Source organism: Carassius carassius, chromosome 30, assembly GCF_963082965.1.
Source record: "Carassius carassius chromosome 30, fCarCar2.1, whole genome shotgun sequence".
NCBI classification, from domain to species: domain Eukaryota; kingdom Metazoa; phylum Chordata; class Actinopteri; order Cypriniformes; family Cyprinidae; genus Carassius; species Carassius carassius.
In genome coordinates, this window is record NC_081784.1 from 1,431,104 (window position 1) to 1,447,624 (window position 16,521).

Genomic DNA, 16,521 nt, shown 5'->3' on the forward strand with positions numbered 1-16,521 from the left:
ACAGCAGAAACTCATGGCATTAAATTTTGCATGCACTGCAATAAAATATCTAAACACACTTAAATCGCGATACATTTATTTGATTTGGAAATTGAACACGTGAACTCTTGTTTTGCATTTAGAGAACATGACTGGGTTCCCTTCATTTTATACCTTCAATTTTCTTAACTAAATCTTAAAAAAAAAAAAAAAATTACATTACCTTCATAAAATCTGCAGTAACCCTGATTCATGGAACCAAACACTAATAAAGAACCTTTATATTGTTCAGTCACTCTTGGATCCGAAAGAGGAATTTCATAGCCATACCACTTTTGGTTCCCAAAGAATCTTTCAGTACTTTAAAGAACCATTTTTTTTTAAATTCTATTCACCAAGTTCCCAACTGCATTTGTGTCTTTGTTTAATTCGTGACTCTCACAGTGTTACGTCACGGCGCGAGGTGGTTACGTCATCTCGGTGACCGGGAGACCCGGTGATGTCACATTAAGCAGGAAAACTTCACGTGGCTCTGGTGGTCCCCGCAAAAACGAGCCCTAACGGTCCTCCGCTGGACACCGAGCGTCTTCTGATACTAACGCGCGCGTTCTGGCCGCGGCGCGTCCGTCGGGCTTCTTAAATGCGCAGCGACAACTGCGTCCTCCTCGCGTCACACCGAGGTTCCCCTCACATCCCGTGAACCGACGCCGACGCGAGCGCCAGAGCAGATAGCAGGGAAACACTCGACGTTTAACGGCGTGCGGCGAACGGACGGACGGTGACGGTGTTCGAGGTGTTGCGGGTTTATCCTCGTCGCGTTCGGGTGGAGTCGAGCCACACACACTGAAGTCTGAGCTGTGACACACTTCAGGTGGGTGTTGACTTCTGCAGCAGGTATTTCTGTTAATTACCTTCCATCGCGTGCTCTTTCTATTGCAGTAGAACGTGTTTGCAACATTGTTACAAATTCCAGCGTTCCGGAAGCGAACGCGGCTTCACGGGGGGCGGATGCGCTGGTTGTGTTACAGTCGAATTTAAACGCACTCGTGCTGTAGATCCAGTCCGGAGGGACGCGGGATGATGGATGGCTCCCGCAGGATTTTTGGGGGAATGATGCTGGAAGCTTGGGCGTTTGATTCCATCCGCTGGAACTGCGCGTTTACATCGAAACGCTCGGCTCTGAGGATCGCGAAGATCCAGATCAGCTTCAGCAGCTCTGTGATCATTCTCGAAATGGCCTTGAATGAACGGATGGAGGAATCATAATCACGACCCTCGTGTTTTTTCTTATGATTCTAGATTATGAGCAAATGTCGCCTACAAATAATGAGCATTAAATCTGAAAGCCAGAACGGTTTCGGGTAAATGTTTGTTTATTTCGGTGATGCTGAATTCTGAAGCATGTTATTCACCTGAGTGGCCTTTCTTCAGCACTGGTGTGGCGCTGCATGCACATGAGCTTCTTAAACGCCTTTTTAACCCTTATGTTCTGCTGAGACTCACTTTTTAATGCTGTGAAGTAGATTAATGTGTGAAACTGATTCAGAATAAAGTTTTAGCTGCTCTTTGACGGGTGTTATTGGCACTGTTATATCACAGCATTGGCATAGACTTGAGAAATTGTGCAAAACACACTGTGCAAGGTTTATAGTTCTGGAAAATGCACAGAAATTAATAAAATCATAACAAGGCATAGACATTTCTATAGTGAATATATACACATCCATAGACTGGCATCAGTGAGAATGTGTAATGTTTTCGAAAGTCTCTTGTGCTCACCAAGGCTGCATTTATTTTTGATCAAAAATACTGTAAAAATGCAAAATATTTTTACTATTTGATATAATAGACTTTTAATGTAATGTACTGTAAAATATAATTTATTTCTGTGATGTGCAGCTGTATTTTCTGCATCATTCCACCAGTCTTCAGTGTCACATGATCTTTAGAAATCAGAATAATATGATAATTTACTGCTCAAGAAAAAAGTTTTACTACATCTACGGCTCTCAAAATTACTCAAACCCTCAGAGACTGCAGTACTTTACAAAACCAAGCTTTTCTGAAGATCCAGGATATAATGAAAATTGCATCTATAACGGTTCACTGGCATATTAAAAGTGATATTGTCAATATATAATGTAATATTTTTGAGTTATAAGATTTTTAATAATACTGCTATGTCATAATTATTCAACCCCTATTCAACATTGCTGTTTTTAAATCACTTATTTGCATGGCGGGGAATAAAACCGTCTCAAAACACAATTAAGCCTTTAGAAACTCTGACAAAAAATGTCAACAGAGATCTCACAAAAGCTAAAGAGAATAAATAGTGTATTAATTTAGAAAGACTAAGTAGTTCAAAGATTTTCATATTGTCTTCTTAATGATTAATATTAGATAGTTTTCTTCTAGAAAGACAAAACCGTTCAGGTGGAGAAAAAAAAAAAACGTTTTTTCTTTACCTTGACATGTTTCGACTGCAACCTGCAGTCTTCCTCAGAAGCGTCATCTGACAGCTGTGACGTGTCGTTTATCAGCTGTTATTTTCTGGGTGTGGCCAACCCGGTGGACCTGACAATTCCGCCGGGCTGGCCACGCCCTGCCCCCCTGTCGCTCGATGGTCTCTGGAGGATGGTGTTCCATGTGTGTGAGAGCATGTAGGCTCCCTCATCCCGGTTGATGGTATCCTTGGCCCGCTTCCTGATTTCAATTGCCTCCTTTATCCATCTTTAAAAAATGTAATGTCATATACGAGATACCATGCAAATCATGCAATAAAACATACGTAGGAGAAACAGGCAGGTCATTCAACACAAGAAAGAAAGAACATCAGAAAGAATGTGAAAAAGAAACAACAGGACGACTCACTAGAACTCAAAAGGAAAAAGCGCAACAGGAACAACTAAAATCAGCTATATCAGATCATTGCAAACGAAATAACCACATTATGGACTGGGACAACGGACACATCATCAGATCAGAACCAAACCGATACAAAAGATGGATAAAGGAGGCAATTGAAATCAGGAAGCGGGCCAAGGATACCATCAACCGGGATGAGGGAGCCTACATGCTCTCACACACATGGAACACCATCCTCCAGAGACCATCGAGCGACAGGGGGGCAGGGCGTGGCCAGCCCGGCGGAATTGTCAGGTCCACCGGGTTGGCCACACCCAGAAAATAACAGCTGATAAACGACACGTCACAGCTGTCAGATGACGCTTCTGAGGAAGACTGCAGGTTGCAGTCGAAACATGTCAAGGTAAAGAAAAAACGTTTTTTTTCTCCACCTGAACGGTTTTGTCTTTCTAGAAGAAAACTATCTAATATTAGAAAGACTAAGGCTATATGGAGATTTCCAAGACATTGAAAGTTCCTAGAGACACAGCTCTCAGCCTTATTCCTTAGCTTAAAGTGTGTTTTACCAGAAAACCTTTGAGGGTGTTGAAGAAAAACCACAGTAGTATCATAAAATGTTTAATCAGAGCAACTGAGAAAAACCTTCAATGTAAAGCCAAAGTCTTGCTAGATGACCCGATGAAAGCAGGAAAACTATTTCAATTCAGTGTGTAAGAAGAACACTAGACAAGTATGGCCTTCATGTTGAGACATCTTGATGAATACCACTCTTGATCAAAAAGAACAAAAGGCCGACTTGAACTTGCTAAAATTCATTTGTGTAGACCTGTGGAGCTCTGGAGGAATGTTTTATGGAGTGATGTGACCAAACTGGAACTTTTTGGACCCATGGATCAGCGGTATGTCTGCTGCAAAAAAGGCAAAGCTCATAAGCAGAAGAACACCATCTCCATCCTCAAACTTGGAGGTGGATCAGTCCTGTTATGGGGTTTCTTTACTGTAGAAGGAAGTGGAAATCATGACTGTATGAAGGACATCATGGATTCTTTGAAGTATCAGGCCATTTTGACAAGAATTGTGATGCCTTTGGTGCAAAGACTGAAGCTGATGATCAATGGACTTTCCTGCAGGCCAGTCATACCAAAGTACACATCCAAATCTACTACTGCTTGGTTCAGGGATCAGTCATAGAATGTACTTGAGTGACCTGTTCAGTCTCCAGGCTTAATTCTCATTTCAAATATCTGGTTGAATTTCAATAAAGCAGTGGCAATGTGAAAACCAAAGATTATCAGTGATCTGAAAGCTTTTTCAGGCGAGGAATGGGCCAAGACTGTAGTAGAGAGGTGACAGAAGCTTCTAAACACTTACAGACAAGAGTTTATTGGTGATTTTAAAGAATAAAAGACAATAATTTTGAACATAAATGTTTAGAGCCAGTTTGAATTTCATCATGATTCATCAGTGTTCCATTCTCAGAATCTCTCAAAAGTGTATTAACAAACTTTCTCTTATACTCTACTGATGCCTTTGTTAAATTGTTTTCATAAAATGTTGTTCGCCGCAGCAAAATGCCTTGCAGGTCAAAGGGGTTGAATAATTTTGATTGCAACTGTAATTGAAATATAATCTTTTGTAACATTATTAATGTATTTACTGTCAATTTTGATCAAGTTAATGCATCTGGCTGAATAAACATATTCAATTCTTGCATAAAAAATTTTTTACTGACCACAACATTTTTAATAGTGTGTGTGTGTGTGTGTGTGTGTGTGTACATATCAGTCATGATTTCATGTCTTTACATAAATACTGTCACATGGAGACTTAGTTACAGTAAAGTACTGTAGTAGTACCATGGTAAAATGTTACATTAGTATCTTTTAATCTCCTCGTCCTCTATGAAATGATACTATGTAACTTCTGTGTTAAATCTTATGTTCAGAATTATCCTACCTTCAGAATTACTTTTGTATTTATTTACTGTATTTGACTTTTAGTTCTTTGATATATGCATACCATAGTACTGAACGATCACAGTCTTCATATACAGTGTGGTATTTACTTGATACACCAAGGTATTTCTTCGAGTACACTGGGAGTATTCTGTGTTGGTGTCAGGTCTGATCATCTGAAGATCACCTGCCCGAGTCAGATGTGCTGTAATAACACAGAAGCAGGTGCATGCTGGTTTCCTGAGCTCTCAGACTCTCAGTAGCTCTTCTGGTGTGTGTTTTGTGTGCAGGACTCAATCATGAAGGACGGAATGGCTAATAACAGCACGGCCAGCATCTCTCAGGCCCGGAAAGCTGTGGAGCAGCTGAAGATGGAGGCCTGCATGGACAGGATAAAGGTCTTTTTAACTTCTCAAACTCGTGAAAAATTTCAAAATCAGCCATTGATTTTTATCACAAGTTATAGTTTCCTTTTGTATGGAACAGTTTACTCTTCAGTTTGCCATGAATATAGCCTTTGATGCTGATCTAGCATTAAAGAATTAATTAATAAATTAATCAGTGCATGTTATTCAAAGAAAAAATGCATACAGACATTTATCTTTCTGAATATCCTGGTTCACTTAAGAGTACCTCTGACTAGGGAAGTAAAAAAACGCTTCATGTTTCATGTTTTTTTTGACTGTCATGTGTCCACTTAGTCCCACCCCCAAACTCACGTGATTGGTTGATTCAGAGGTTGAAAAGTCAAGCAAACAGATCAACTATTTTAACCCATCTAGTGTCTCTTTATTAACCTTCTAAAACAATTATATTTACGGTGGAGATTTGTATTAAATCAATGGCCTGTTTACTGTAAATCATACTTCATATGCCATCATGTATGACGTGTGATGACCGCAACATTAGGAGAATTTGGTCCATTATCTGCTCTAATGTTTCCAGAAGACTAAGTGAGTGTTTGAAGGAAGAGTAATGTGCTGTTAACTGTAGTTGTGCGGTCTGGCTGTAAACCCCAGGGACGAGAGACGAAGGAGCACGGGCTCAGCTGTGCCCTCGGATGGATTTGGACTATTCTGCAGAGGTTTCTCGTCTGTCTGCTTCAGCGTCCTCCTGCAGATGGCAGATATTTTCTGACTGACATCAGATATGACCTCTGCTTTTAACACCTGGGAAATATTTTGGGAAGCAATCCATAGGAAGACTGATTCTTTATTGACACATTATATATACACACACACGCAGATAAACACACACACGCACGCACACACAAACATGCACGCACAAAAAAAAAAAAAAAAATATATATATATATATATATATATATATATAAAATTATAATGAAAAAAAAAAAAATTATATATATATATATTTATATATAATTAAAATGAAACCAAAAAATTAAAATCAAAAGAATACTGATACACACACATTTAATAAATAATTGCATAGTCTTTCATACATGCAAGTGTATATATGTATGTTTGTGCATATAGTGAACATGCATATAACATTTCTAAATAATTGATTATATCTAAAATACATTAAATTTGTTTTGTTAGTTAACTTTTAAGTTTAAGGGTTAGTTCACCCAAAAATGAAAGTTATGTCATTAATAAATCACCCTCATGTCGTTCACGCTCACAACAGACACGGAAGAGAAGACAATGCTGAATAAAGTCGTCGTTTTTGCTATTTTTGGACCAAAATGTATTTTCGATGATTCAAAAAATTCTAACTGACCCTCTGATGTCACATGGACTACTTTGATGATGTTTTTCTTACCTTTCTGGACATGGACAGTATACTGTACACACAGCTTCAATGGAGGGACTGAGAGCTCTCGGACTAAATCTAAAATATCTTAAACTATGTTCTGAAGATAAACGGAGGTCTTACTGGTTTGACACGACATGAGGGTGAGTTATTAATGACATAATTTTAAGATTTGGCTGGACTAACCCTTTAACTTGCTTTGATGAATCATTCACAATAAGATCAGAGGGATGTATTAAGAATGTAAATGGAGTTAATTTTGATTCTTGTGATTGTAAGTTGTAAATAAGTGTCAGGATTGTGTGAATGGTCTTTATTCTTTCTGGTGTGGTCAGTTAACACACAGATTCTCACAGTAATCCGTAGAAACGTTCTGATCATCTGACTGCTGTGAGACGTCTCATGTGCTCCTGAAGCTCCCTTATGTCTCACTCAGCCACACAAAGGTTGTTTTATCACAGAGCAGAAAGTGCAGGATTAAAAAGGATTGTGGGAATGTGACGCCAGACTCCCAAACCGCAGCAGTGAAAGACGAAGAAAGAAAGTTCAAGAGAAAGATGTGTTCTCTAAATCAAATGAAGATGTTTCTGTGTGGACGAGCTCATCAGAAGGGCGAGAGCGAGTGCTTGGTTTGATTTGAGGTTCGTCGCGTTCATTAATTTCTCAATCACAGTGGAATGTGATCTGTGCTAATTAGTGAGGCTCGTTCATCAGCGGCGTGTGCTGTAATTACAGACTCACAGCGGCCCGAGCGCAGCTCATGTGAATACTGGAATAGTCCATTAGGGCTCGACGTGACACATTTAGCATGAAACATACAGGAACAAATGAAAGGTCTCTTCTGCTCAGCAAGGCTGCATTTATTTGATTAAAAAGACAGTAAAAACTTTTTTTTTAAATATTAGTACAATCTAAAATAACAGTTTTCTATGTGAATATGCTGTAAAATGTAATTTATTCCTGTGAATTTTCCGCATCATTCCTCCAGTCTTCAGTGTCACATGATCTTCAGAAATCATTCTAATATGCAGATTTACTGCTCAACAAACATTTCTGATTATTATCAATGTTGAAAACAGTTGTGCTGCACAATACTTCAGTAGAAACTGTGATACACTACCATAAAAAAATTTAAGTAAAAAATACTAGTTAGGGCTGCACGATGTGATTCGCAGATTAATTGCACAGTTTAACCATCATAGAGTGAAAGTTTATCATTTGCATGTGTTTTTAAGTCCTGTCAGTTTAACAGGGCAGAGTTAAACTTAATGCACTGTGAAGTAACATTACCAAACATGAACCAAACAGCTGTGTTTTTATAAACTAAGATAAACAAAGATTAATAAACAGTAACAAAAGTAAGATCATGTTTTATATATTTTAAAATATATTCAAATAGAAAACTTATTTTAAATTGTGATCTATCTATCTATCTATCTATCTATCTATCTATCTATTTATTCTGTCTATCTGGTACTCCAGTGTATTTGGAGGAATTATCATGGTGCATATAAAAAAACATAGTAATACCGTGGTATATTAAGGTTCTTTGATGTAAGTGTGTGAGAAGATGGGAAATGTAGTGTGTTTGTTGAGCGTGATGTTTGTATGTTTGTGACTTTTGTACCATCTGGCTGTGAGCATCACACACACCGCTGAAGCTCATGATTCCCATCCGACGGCTGCGTCTCTCTCTCTCTCTCTCTCTTTCTGTCTCTGTGCGTCTCTCTCTCTCTCTCTCTCTCTGTCTCTCTCTCTCATCATCAGCTCTCAGACTCTTTACTGGACCACATGCACTCCTGCTCCTCTAACAAACAACACAATATGAGCTATTCATAAAAGATACGCCACTGACTGCATCATTTGTTGACCAAGTTATAGGTTCCCATCAGTTCAAAGAGCCAGAAGAACCATAAAACAGTGTTATCGTTAGTGGCGTCACTAGACTTACTTGTACTGAAAATATTATTTTAAGTAATATCAAATATGACTTGTATTGCTCACATTATTCTTGTATTACTGATAAATGATCTTATACTGACCTAATAATTTTTTCTATCAGCTGTTTATAATCAGAACTACTGATTCAAGATTCACTCTTTTGAATCGATTCCTTGTGTCAGTCAAACAGGTCTGAACTGGTTTGCGATTCAGTTTGATTCATTCGGACAATTCACTTCATTTCTAAATGAGTCCATTTTCATTTGAACGAATCGATTGAATGAATGATTCAGTGACGAAGACAGTGATTTGCTGCCACCTACTGGTGGTTTCAATTATTTTTTTAACGTATAGCCTAAATTGAGTTATTTAAATCCTTTAATATTTCTATATTCAAAACTTTATATTTCAAACATTCATCTCATAACATTGTTGTTATGATTTTAAATACATTCATGTCTGAGTCTCGTTACACAGTCTGTAAATATTCCTTAATTTGTGTTCTTCTGTGCACAAAAGATAAATTGTTGATGTTGATTTCATTGGACTGGTAACCCTGATTGTATCTTATTATTTTTATTGTAATTTATATATATATATAAGTTTATAAATAAAAAAAGTTTTGACCCAAAAGATGACATACATTTAATAAAGTTGAAAAAAAAGCATTACAAAGTTCAATTTTGCACCTTAAAGAGTTAAATATAGACTCATACTGGGAAGGGTAATTTTTAAGTAGAAGCACAAGAGCTCCTGATTAAGAAATGTAAGCATTAAGTCCTGAAGAATGTAATGATAGCTTTTAAAAACTAATTGCAAATGTTTATTCAAAGTGTAAACTATTAAACATAATCTACAAATCATGCAATACTGTACCTCTAATAAATAAGAAGAATTTTGTAGGCTTAGCTAATCAGGCCAATTAGAGACCATTACTAATCATTCCATTTCACTAATCAAATTTTTTTTTATTAAACACAGGGGGTCATTAATGATGCTTACATTGAAACTTGTGGAAATTCACACACAGAGTGGACCACAAAACCAATCTCCAGACATCGGGATGTATGCATCATCTGAAAGCTAAATAAATAATATCTCCTTTGGTGTCTGGTTTGTTAGGAGGACAATATTTGTCTGAGATACAACTATTCAAAAATCTGGAATCTGAGGGAGCAAAAAAATCGAAATATTGAGAAAATCATCTTTAAAGTTGTTCAGATGAAGTTCTCAGCAATGCATATTACTAATCAAAAATAAAGTTTTGATATATTTAAGGTAGGAAATTTACAAAATATCTTCATGGAACATGATCTTAATATCTTAATGATTTTTGGCATTCAAGAAAAAACTATAATTTTGACTCACACAATCACACAAACACACACACACACACACACACACACACACACATATATTAGGCAGAACAGTATTGAATAATGAACAAATGAATAAGAAATGAATAGTTTATATTTTTATCTTGTGTGCTTCGCTCTGACTGATTTAGGCCAGAACTGTACAAAGGCCTAGACATAGCAGTGAACATAATGGACTGTGATAAATGTCATGTTTTTGTGTGTTTATTCAGCGGGACATTTGCCGACTAAAATCCTCCTCTTTCACTTCATTTTTTGTTTGTTTATGTCTTTGCCTAGACTAGATATTTTTGTACAGCAGTCAGCTAACACTGTAAAACCATGAGCCAGTGTCTGTGGACTCACTGATCTCTGATCAGTTTATTAGAATAGAGATGGTAGAGCTGAGCACAGATTATGTTCACAGCTGTTCGCTCAACTACAGTGTCCTGGATGAGCCAAAGCATTGCAATGGGAAGATATTGTTTTTAAAATAATAATAATTATTGTTGTTGTTTTGTTTTGTTGTTTATCTATGATACTAAAAGTGGAAAACATTAAGATAATAACAAATGTTTTAGAAACCTCTCGCTCTCATTTATTTGATAAAAAATACAGTAAAACAGTGCTATTGTGGAATATTATTACCATTTAAAATAACTGTTTCCTGTTTGAACATAAAATTGTAATTTAATTGTCAGCATCATTACTCCAGTCTTCAGTGTCACATGATCATTCAGAAATAATTCTATTTTTTATGAAAAAAAAAATATATATATATATATATATATAATTTTTTTTTTTTTTTTTTTTTGGAAACCATGACACACTACCATTCAAAAAAAAAAATCAAAAAAAAAAAAATCTTAATTTATTCAGCAAGGACACATTTTATCCAAAGTTAGATGTTACAAAATACTTCTATTTCAAATAAATGCTGTTCATTTGAAACCTTTTATTAATATTTCCACAAAAATATTGTGAAGCACAACTGTGTTCAACACTGATAATAATAATAATAAATGTTTCTTGAGCAGTAAATCATCATATTTTCATGATTTCTGAAGATCATGTGAAACTGAAGACTGGAGGAATGATGCTGAAAATACAGCTGTGCATCACAGAAATAAATTACTTTTGGATGTATATTACAATAGATGTCAGTTATTTTGTAACTGTAAAAATATTTCAGTGTTTTTACTGTATCTTTGATTAATCAAATGCAGCCTTGGTGAGCAGAAGAGACTTGTCTCCAAATCTGTGCCTAGTCTAAACCCTTGACTCTGTCCTCAGGTGTCCAAGGCCGCGGCGGACCTGATGGCGTACTGTGATGCTCATATACGAGAGGACCCGCTCATTGTGCCGGTCCCGGCCTCAGAGAACCCCTTCAGGGAGAAGAAGTTCTTCTGCACCATCCTCTGAGTTTGGGCCGGGCCGCAGCTTCTGTGTCCTCGTCTCTGGCTGCCGCCGTTGAGCGGCTGTTGACGGTCTGATCCCTCCTGGACGCCTCTGGGGGGTCTGGGGTCAATTAACTGGCAACCCAATCAGAGCGTCTCATGTCTCGTTAAATAGGTTTGTTATTGCTTCGTAATTAGAGAACAGCCTTTCTCACTGCTTATGGGATGAGAGTTTTTTGTGTTTTCGTTTGGTTTTGACTCATTTCTCGTGCCACAGAGGATGTGAAACACCGACAGGTGGCTGTTTTGTAACTGTTTTGTATAGACCTGTGCTATATTTGATACGCATCACTGGTCAAATATTTGGACACACTTGAGCGAGGCTTCAAACAAACATGCATTATTAACAGAATTTTAATAAGAATTTTTTTTTTACTTTAAACTAGGGACAAAAACAACAGAAGTCAGTGTGACAGTAGTTACCTATGCATCCATACATCAATTATACTGATGGAAATGTCAAATCATACATTGGTCATGAAGTTTTAATGAATTCATTTTTCTTGCTCTTGCAAATAATTATCCATCTATAATTTTAATAAAAACAGCAATTCTCTTCACGTTTTAAATGAGTTTTGTTGACACATTGTATGAATTTGATTAATCAATAAAAAATTAGAATTTGGTTGTTAATTGTCAAAAGCAAGAGAGAAGCAGCTCAAATATAAGAGATTATTAATTTGTTGCATATTTTGATCTCTAAATCATTCCCAGAATCCCCTTTGTTGTATTTGAATATTAGTCATAATAAAGATTGAGTAGATGCATCCAAACTTTTGACTTTGGTCTGAATTTAGATTAATTAAATTTAATTTCTCATTCAGTGGCTGCTGAAAATTCAGCTTTGCATCACAGGAATAAATTACCTTTTAAAATGTATTCAAATAGAAAACTGGTATTTTAAATTCTAATCATATTTCAGAATATTTTACTGTATTTTTGATCAAATAAATGCAGCCTTGATGAGCAGAAGAAATAAAAGTCAGAATACAGAATGAGCAGATGTGTCTAAGTATTTGACTTGTTGTGTATCTGTAAAGCATTTTTATTTGTATAATTTCCAATCTCTCCCCATTTTCTGGTATGCTATTTGAGATATTTCTAATCCGCTTATATGAAATCAAATCTCAACCAGTTTCCAAATTACATTGTGATAAAATACAACATTTCCTCGCAGAAACAGCTGAAAACAGCTTTCACCCCTTCAGACCGGAGATATTAATGTATGAGGTCTCCACCGTACAGATGTGTTTTCTGCCCCATCTGTGAGGCCACATTATTTTCCTCTTTATCATAAAGTTATTTAGATATTTCACAATAATCGAAGCTGAAGTGTGTCATTTGTTTCACAATTCAAATAGGTTTCCCGAACGGGAAAGACACAGTGTTAGACTTTTCACTGAAATCAACCTACAAACAGCTCACTTATACGTGAGAAACAGTTCATATGTATCCCTGTAATTTACTCACAGATGTAGAAGAGTTTGTTTCTTCAGCAGATTTGGAGAAATGTTGCTCTGCATCACTTGCTCTGCAGTGAATGGGTGCCGTCAGAATAAGAGTCTCACATGTAATCCATAGCACTCCAGTCCATCAGTGAACATCTGGAGAAGACAAAAGATGAAACACATCCAGCATTAAGATGCTTTTAAAGTCTATAATCCATAATAACACTTCCTCCAGTGAAAAAGTGTTCTGGTCTGAATCAGGAGAGAAATCTGCACAGATCAAGTATGTGAGAGACGACAGGAGATGCACTTTTTCACTGGAGGAAGTGTTATTATGAATTATAGACTCTATGTGTTTGAGTTAAAATCATCTTAATGCTGGATTTGTTTCAGCATTTGTCTTGTCCAGATGTTCACTGATGGACTGGAGTGCTGTGGATTATTGTGATGTTTTTATCTGCTCTCATTCTGACGGCACCCATTCACTGCAGAGCAAGTGATGCAATGCTACATTTCTCCAAATCAGATGAAGACACAAACTCATCCTGATCTCAGATGATCTGAGGGTGACTAAATCAGTTAATATAAAATAAATGACACACAGCACCATTGAATTGGGTCTGAGTTCGATTAAAATAGATTTTTTTATTCAGTGTAAACCTCTTCCCACATGCAAACAGGCAGATTGGTTCCTAAACTCACATCCCGCTAATGATGAGGATTTCTTCACACTTTCTGAACGGCCTTACTAACACTGACTCGCTCCACAATCGTTTCTGAGCTGTTCTGTTCTGGTCCTGATTTAAACAGCAAGGCCTTTGACTGAAGAGCCAGACGGAGAGCCTGCGTGTGTATGTGTGTGTGTGTGTGTGTGTACAGAGGTGGTTTCTGAGTGCCAAGTACTGTGACTATGGCGTGTCCTCTAAACTGTTATTTCACAGGCTCTTTCCTATTCAAAACTTAAAAACAACAACAAAAAAAGCACAATGTCAAATGTTTTTCTTTATATCGCTGTCATTTTAGTCTAGCCTTTGCTAATTTATATGAAACCAAGTGTTATTATATATATTGCGCAGCTCCTGATTGAGCTGTAGCTTGTGTGGTCTGTATTAAAGCCCCTTTAAAGTGTGCCACGGTGGACTGGGGGTCTTTCTGATTTTATATCTGGAGATCCACCTCAAAAAGTGCACAGAGGTATATTTAAAAATGCTAATGTTGCACGAGATCGCCTTTAAATTCAGAGCAAGCGAAGAGTGTGTATGCAGGTGGGTGTTCAGAATGATATTGTGTTCTAAACGCTTGATATTCACTTTTATAATAGCGCTGATGCTCCATGTGTTCAAAGAGAATGAGGGTCTGTTGGTTTCACAGGGGAATGGAGTCCAGCTGATTTCTACAGAATTACGGTACAAATTAACCCCAAAATGTAAATGATCTTTTACATGATATTATGATTATTATTATTAATAATATATGATTATAAAAACATAACTTGCATGGACTGATTACCCTATTTAAATATTAGAACTTTGAGATACCTTGTAATGGAATCGATGCCTAAATGTATGGATTTGTTGGTGCTTTTCTGCACTTTTCTCTTTTAGAAGTCTGAATGTGTAGATCTGTGCAGTTGTACAAATTAATAAACATTTTAAAACGGCCTGCATTAGATATCTAGTGTGCTTGCATTGTAAGAATGATGTGCTTGATTTTATTGTGTGCTCTGACAATAACAAACTTTTGAAAAAGTTTCAAATAGAATTACGAAGTGAAATTGTGTGGTGACGGGAGACACCTAGTGGTACAACAGAGTATTGCACATTCTATTTTTGTGATTTTAAAATGATGATACATTATGCACATGATATATTTCTGACCGTGTAAATCTTTTTTTTTTGACACAGAGTAAAAAAGTAAGTTAAAGTAAAAGTGGTTTACGATAGATTAAAAAATTCGTTTAGAATTTTTTTTTGTACATTAATCATACCATTAAAAATAAAACAAGAACATCAGTCTTCCGATAACATTGTTATTTACGAAAAAAAAAAAAATCTCAGCGAACACTAGTAAGTGACTTTGAGAAAAAAATTATTTTAAATATAAATATTTAAAATAAATGTTCAAAAACATATTTATATAAGCTTTTGAATATTTCGATTAAACGCAAAAGCCCTTTTTATTATTAAAAAGAAAAATCAATCACTAATTTGACGTAATCGTCAACAATAACAGGAAACTTAATTGAACTACGTTTCCCAGAAAGCCAAGCGCCTCGACCGCTCAACTCCTATTGGCTGCCTGAGTGTCGTCGTCATCAGCGTGCAGACACAGTGAGCACTTGACACTAATCATGTTCACCTGACCTTTATAAGCCTGCTCTGTTATTTGTCTTCTTCCAATACGGCAAAATTGTGGCACTGAAACATTCATGAACAATAAAACATTACAACAGGATGCAAATGTGTTTGTGAGATGACATATAGCAACCTCTTATGGCAAGACACTACAGGTGAGTGGGGTTTAAAATCTCACTAAAAGATGTTGATTGTTTAAATGTGCAAATAATGCATTATCTAATTAAGTATGCACTGATTTGCACACACTTCTAGAACAAAAATCTGAGCATCGGGAAAACCCAGCTTCAGAATTTTTACGTATTTGATTTTTAAAGTTTTGGAATTTGGAGTTCTTTTTTTTTTTTTTTTTTTTTTTTTTTTTTTAATCATTCCATAAATCAAAAAATACTGTAAACAGGCAGTTAAAAACACAATAAAACTGGATTATAAAATCAAATAAATATAATGTAGATAGGAATAAATTGTGTCACTGAAATAGAAAAAAAAAAGTCTTAAATACATTTTTTTTTCTGTTGTTGAGAAAACGTCCTTTAAAGATGTATTGTAATTGATTTTATTTATTTTTATTAATGAATGAGATGCATAACGTCAAGTGAATGATGTATGTACAAACCCCTATATGAGATCCTTTAGAATATAGATCGGTATAAAACTGTAAAGTTTGGTATGCAGCTGCTGATGTAAAAAGCTTATTTTGAGAAAACGGCCTTTAAATATGATTTATTTGAATATAAATCTACAGACACAAACAGAAACACTTAAAGGTGTATTTTGGATGTTTTCTTTGCACTCGTCTGAAACGTTATGAAAGCGCAATAGCCCAAAATTGACATTTGCATGAAAAACAGTGCTTTTTATTTATCTATTTTTGGTCTGTAGTGTCCTGCCATATTAACAATATCAATGTTTTAATGAACGTTTTGTAGATCTTTATCAGATTCTTGGATATTGGTTTAAAAGCGCGCTGTTGGCATTAAATAAGAGGTTATAGAGCCAAAATGCTGTAATGTGGTTTGTTTCATATTTAATACGTCACTGCATCCAGATTGACCTCAAACATGGAAACATTAGCAGCGAGCTCCTAGTTCATGCTGGTATTCATCATTGTTTCTCTCCACATGGTGTTGAGAAATCCAACAAAACTGAAAAGAGTCATGATGGTCGGGCTCCTTGTTTCTCACATCGCCTCTCTCTTGCTATCCTCTGTAAAGTCTTCCAGAGCTGAAGAAATGACTTCGGAATCATTCATCTGTTTCTGCATGCTGTTAGTGAACGCATGGAGAGATGACCGCTTCGAGCTCGTCCAGAAACAGTTTTGAGTCCAAATTATATAATCCCAAAAATAGATTTTTTTTTTAAATTTTGATTTATATTATTTCAATTAA

General features: G+C 36.2%; 1 protein-coding gene across 1 annotated transcript; it reads left to right on the forward strand.

The window, feature by feature from the left end:
* The first annotated feature begins 354 nt into the window (after window positions 1–354).
* On the forward strand, window positions 355–11,527 carry LOC132111072 (guanine nucleotide-binding protein G(I)/G(S)/G(O) subunit gamma-4). Its single transcript, XM_059518243.1, has 3 exons — window positions 355–850; window positions 5,093–5,200; window positions 11,168–11,527. The coding sequence occupies exons 2-3, from the start codon at window positions 5,102–5,104 to the stop codon at window positions 11,294–11,296; spliced, it is 228 nt and encodes a 75-aa protein (XP_059374226.1). The 5' UTR covers window positions 355–850; window positions 5,093–5,101; the 3' UTR covers window positions 11,297–11,527.
* Window positions 11,528–16,521: the final 4,994 nt, after the last annotated feature.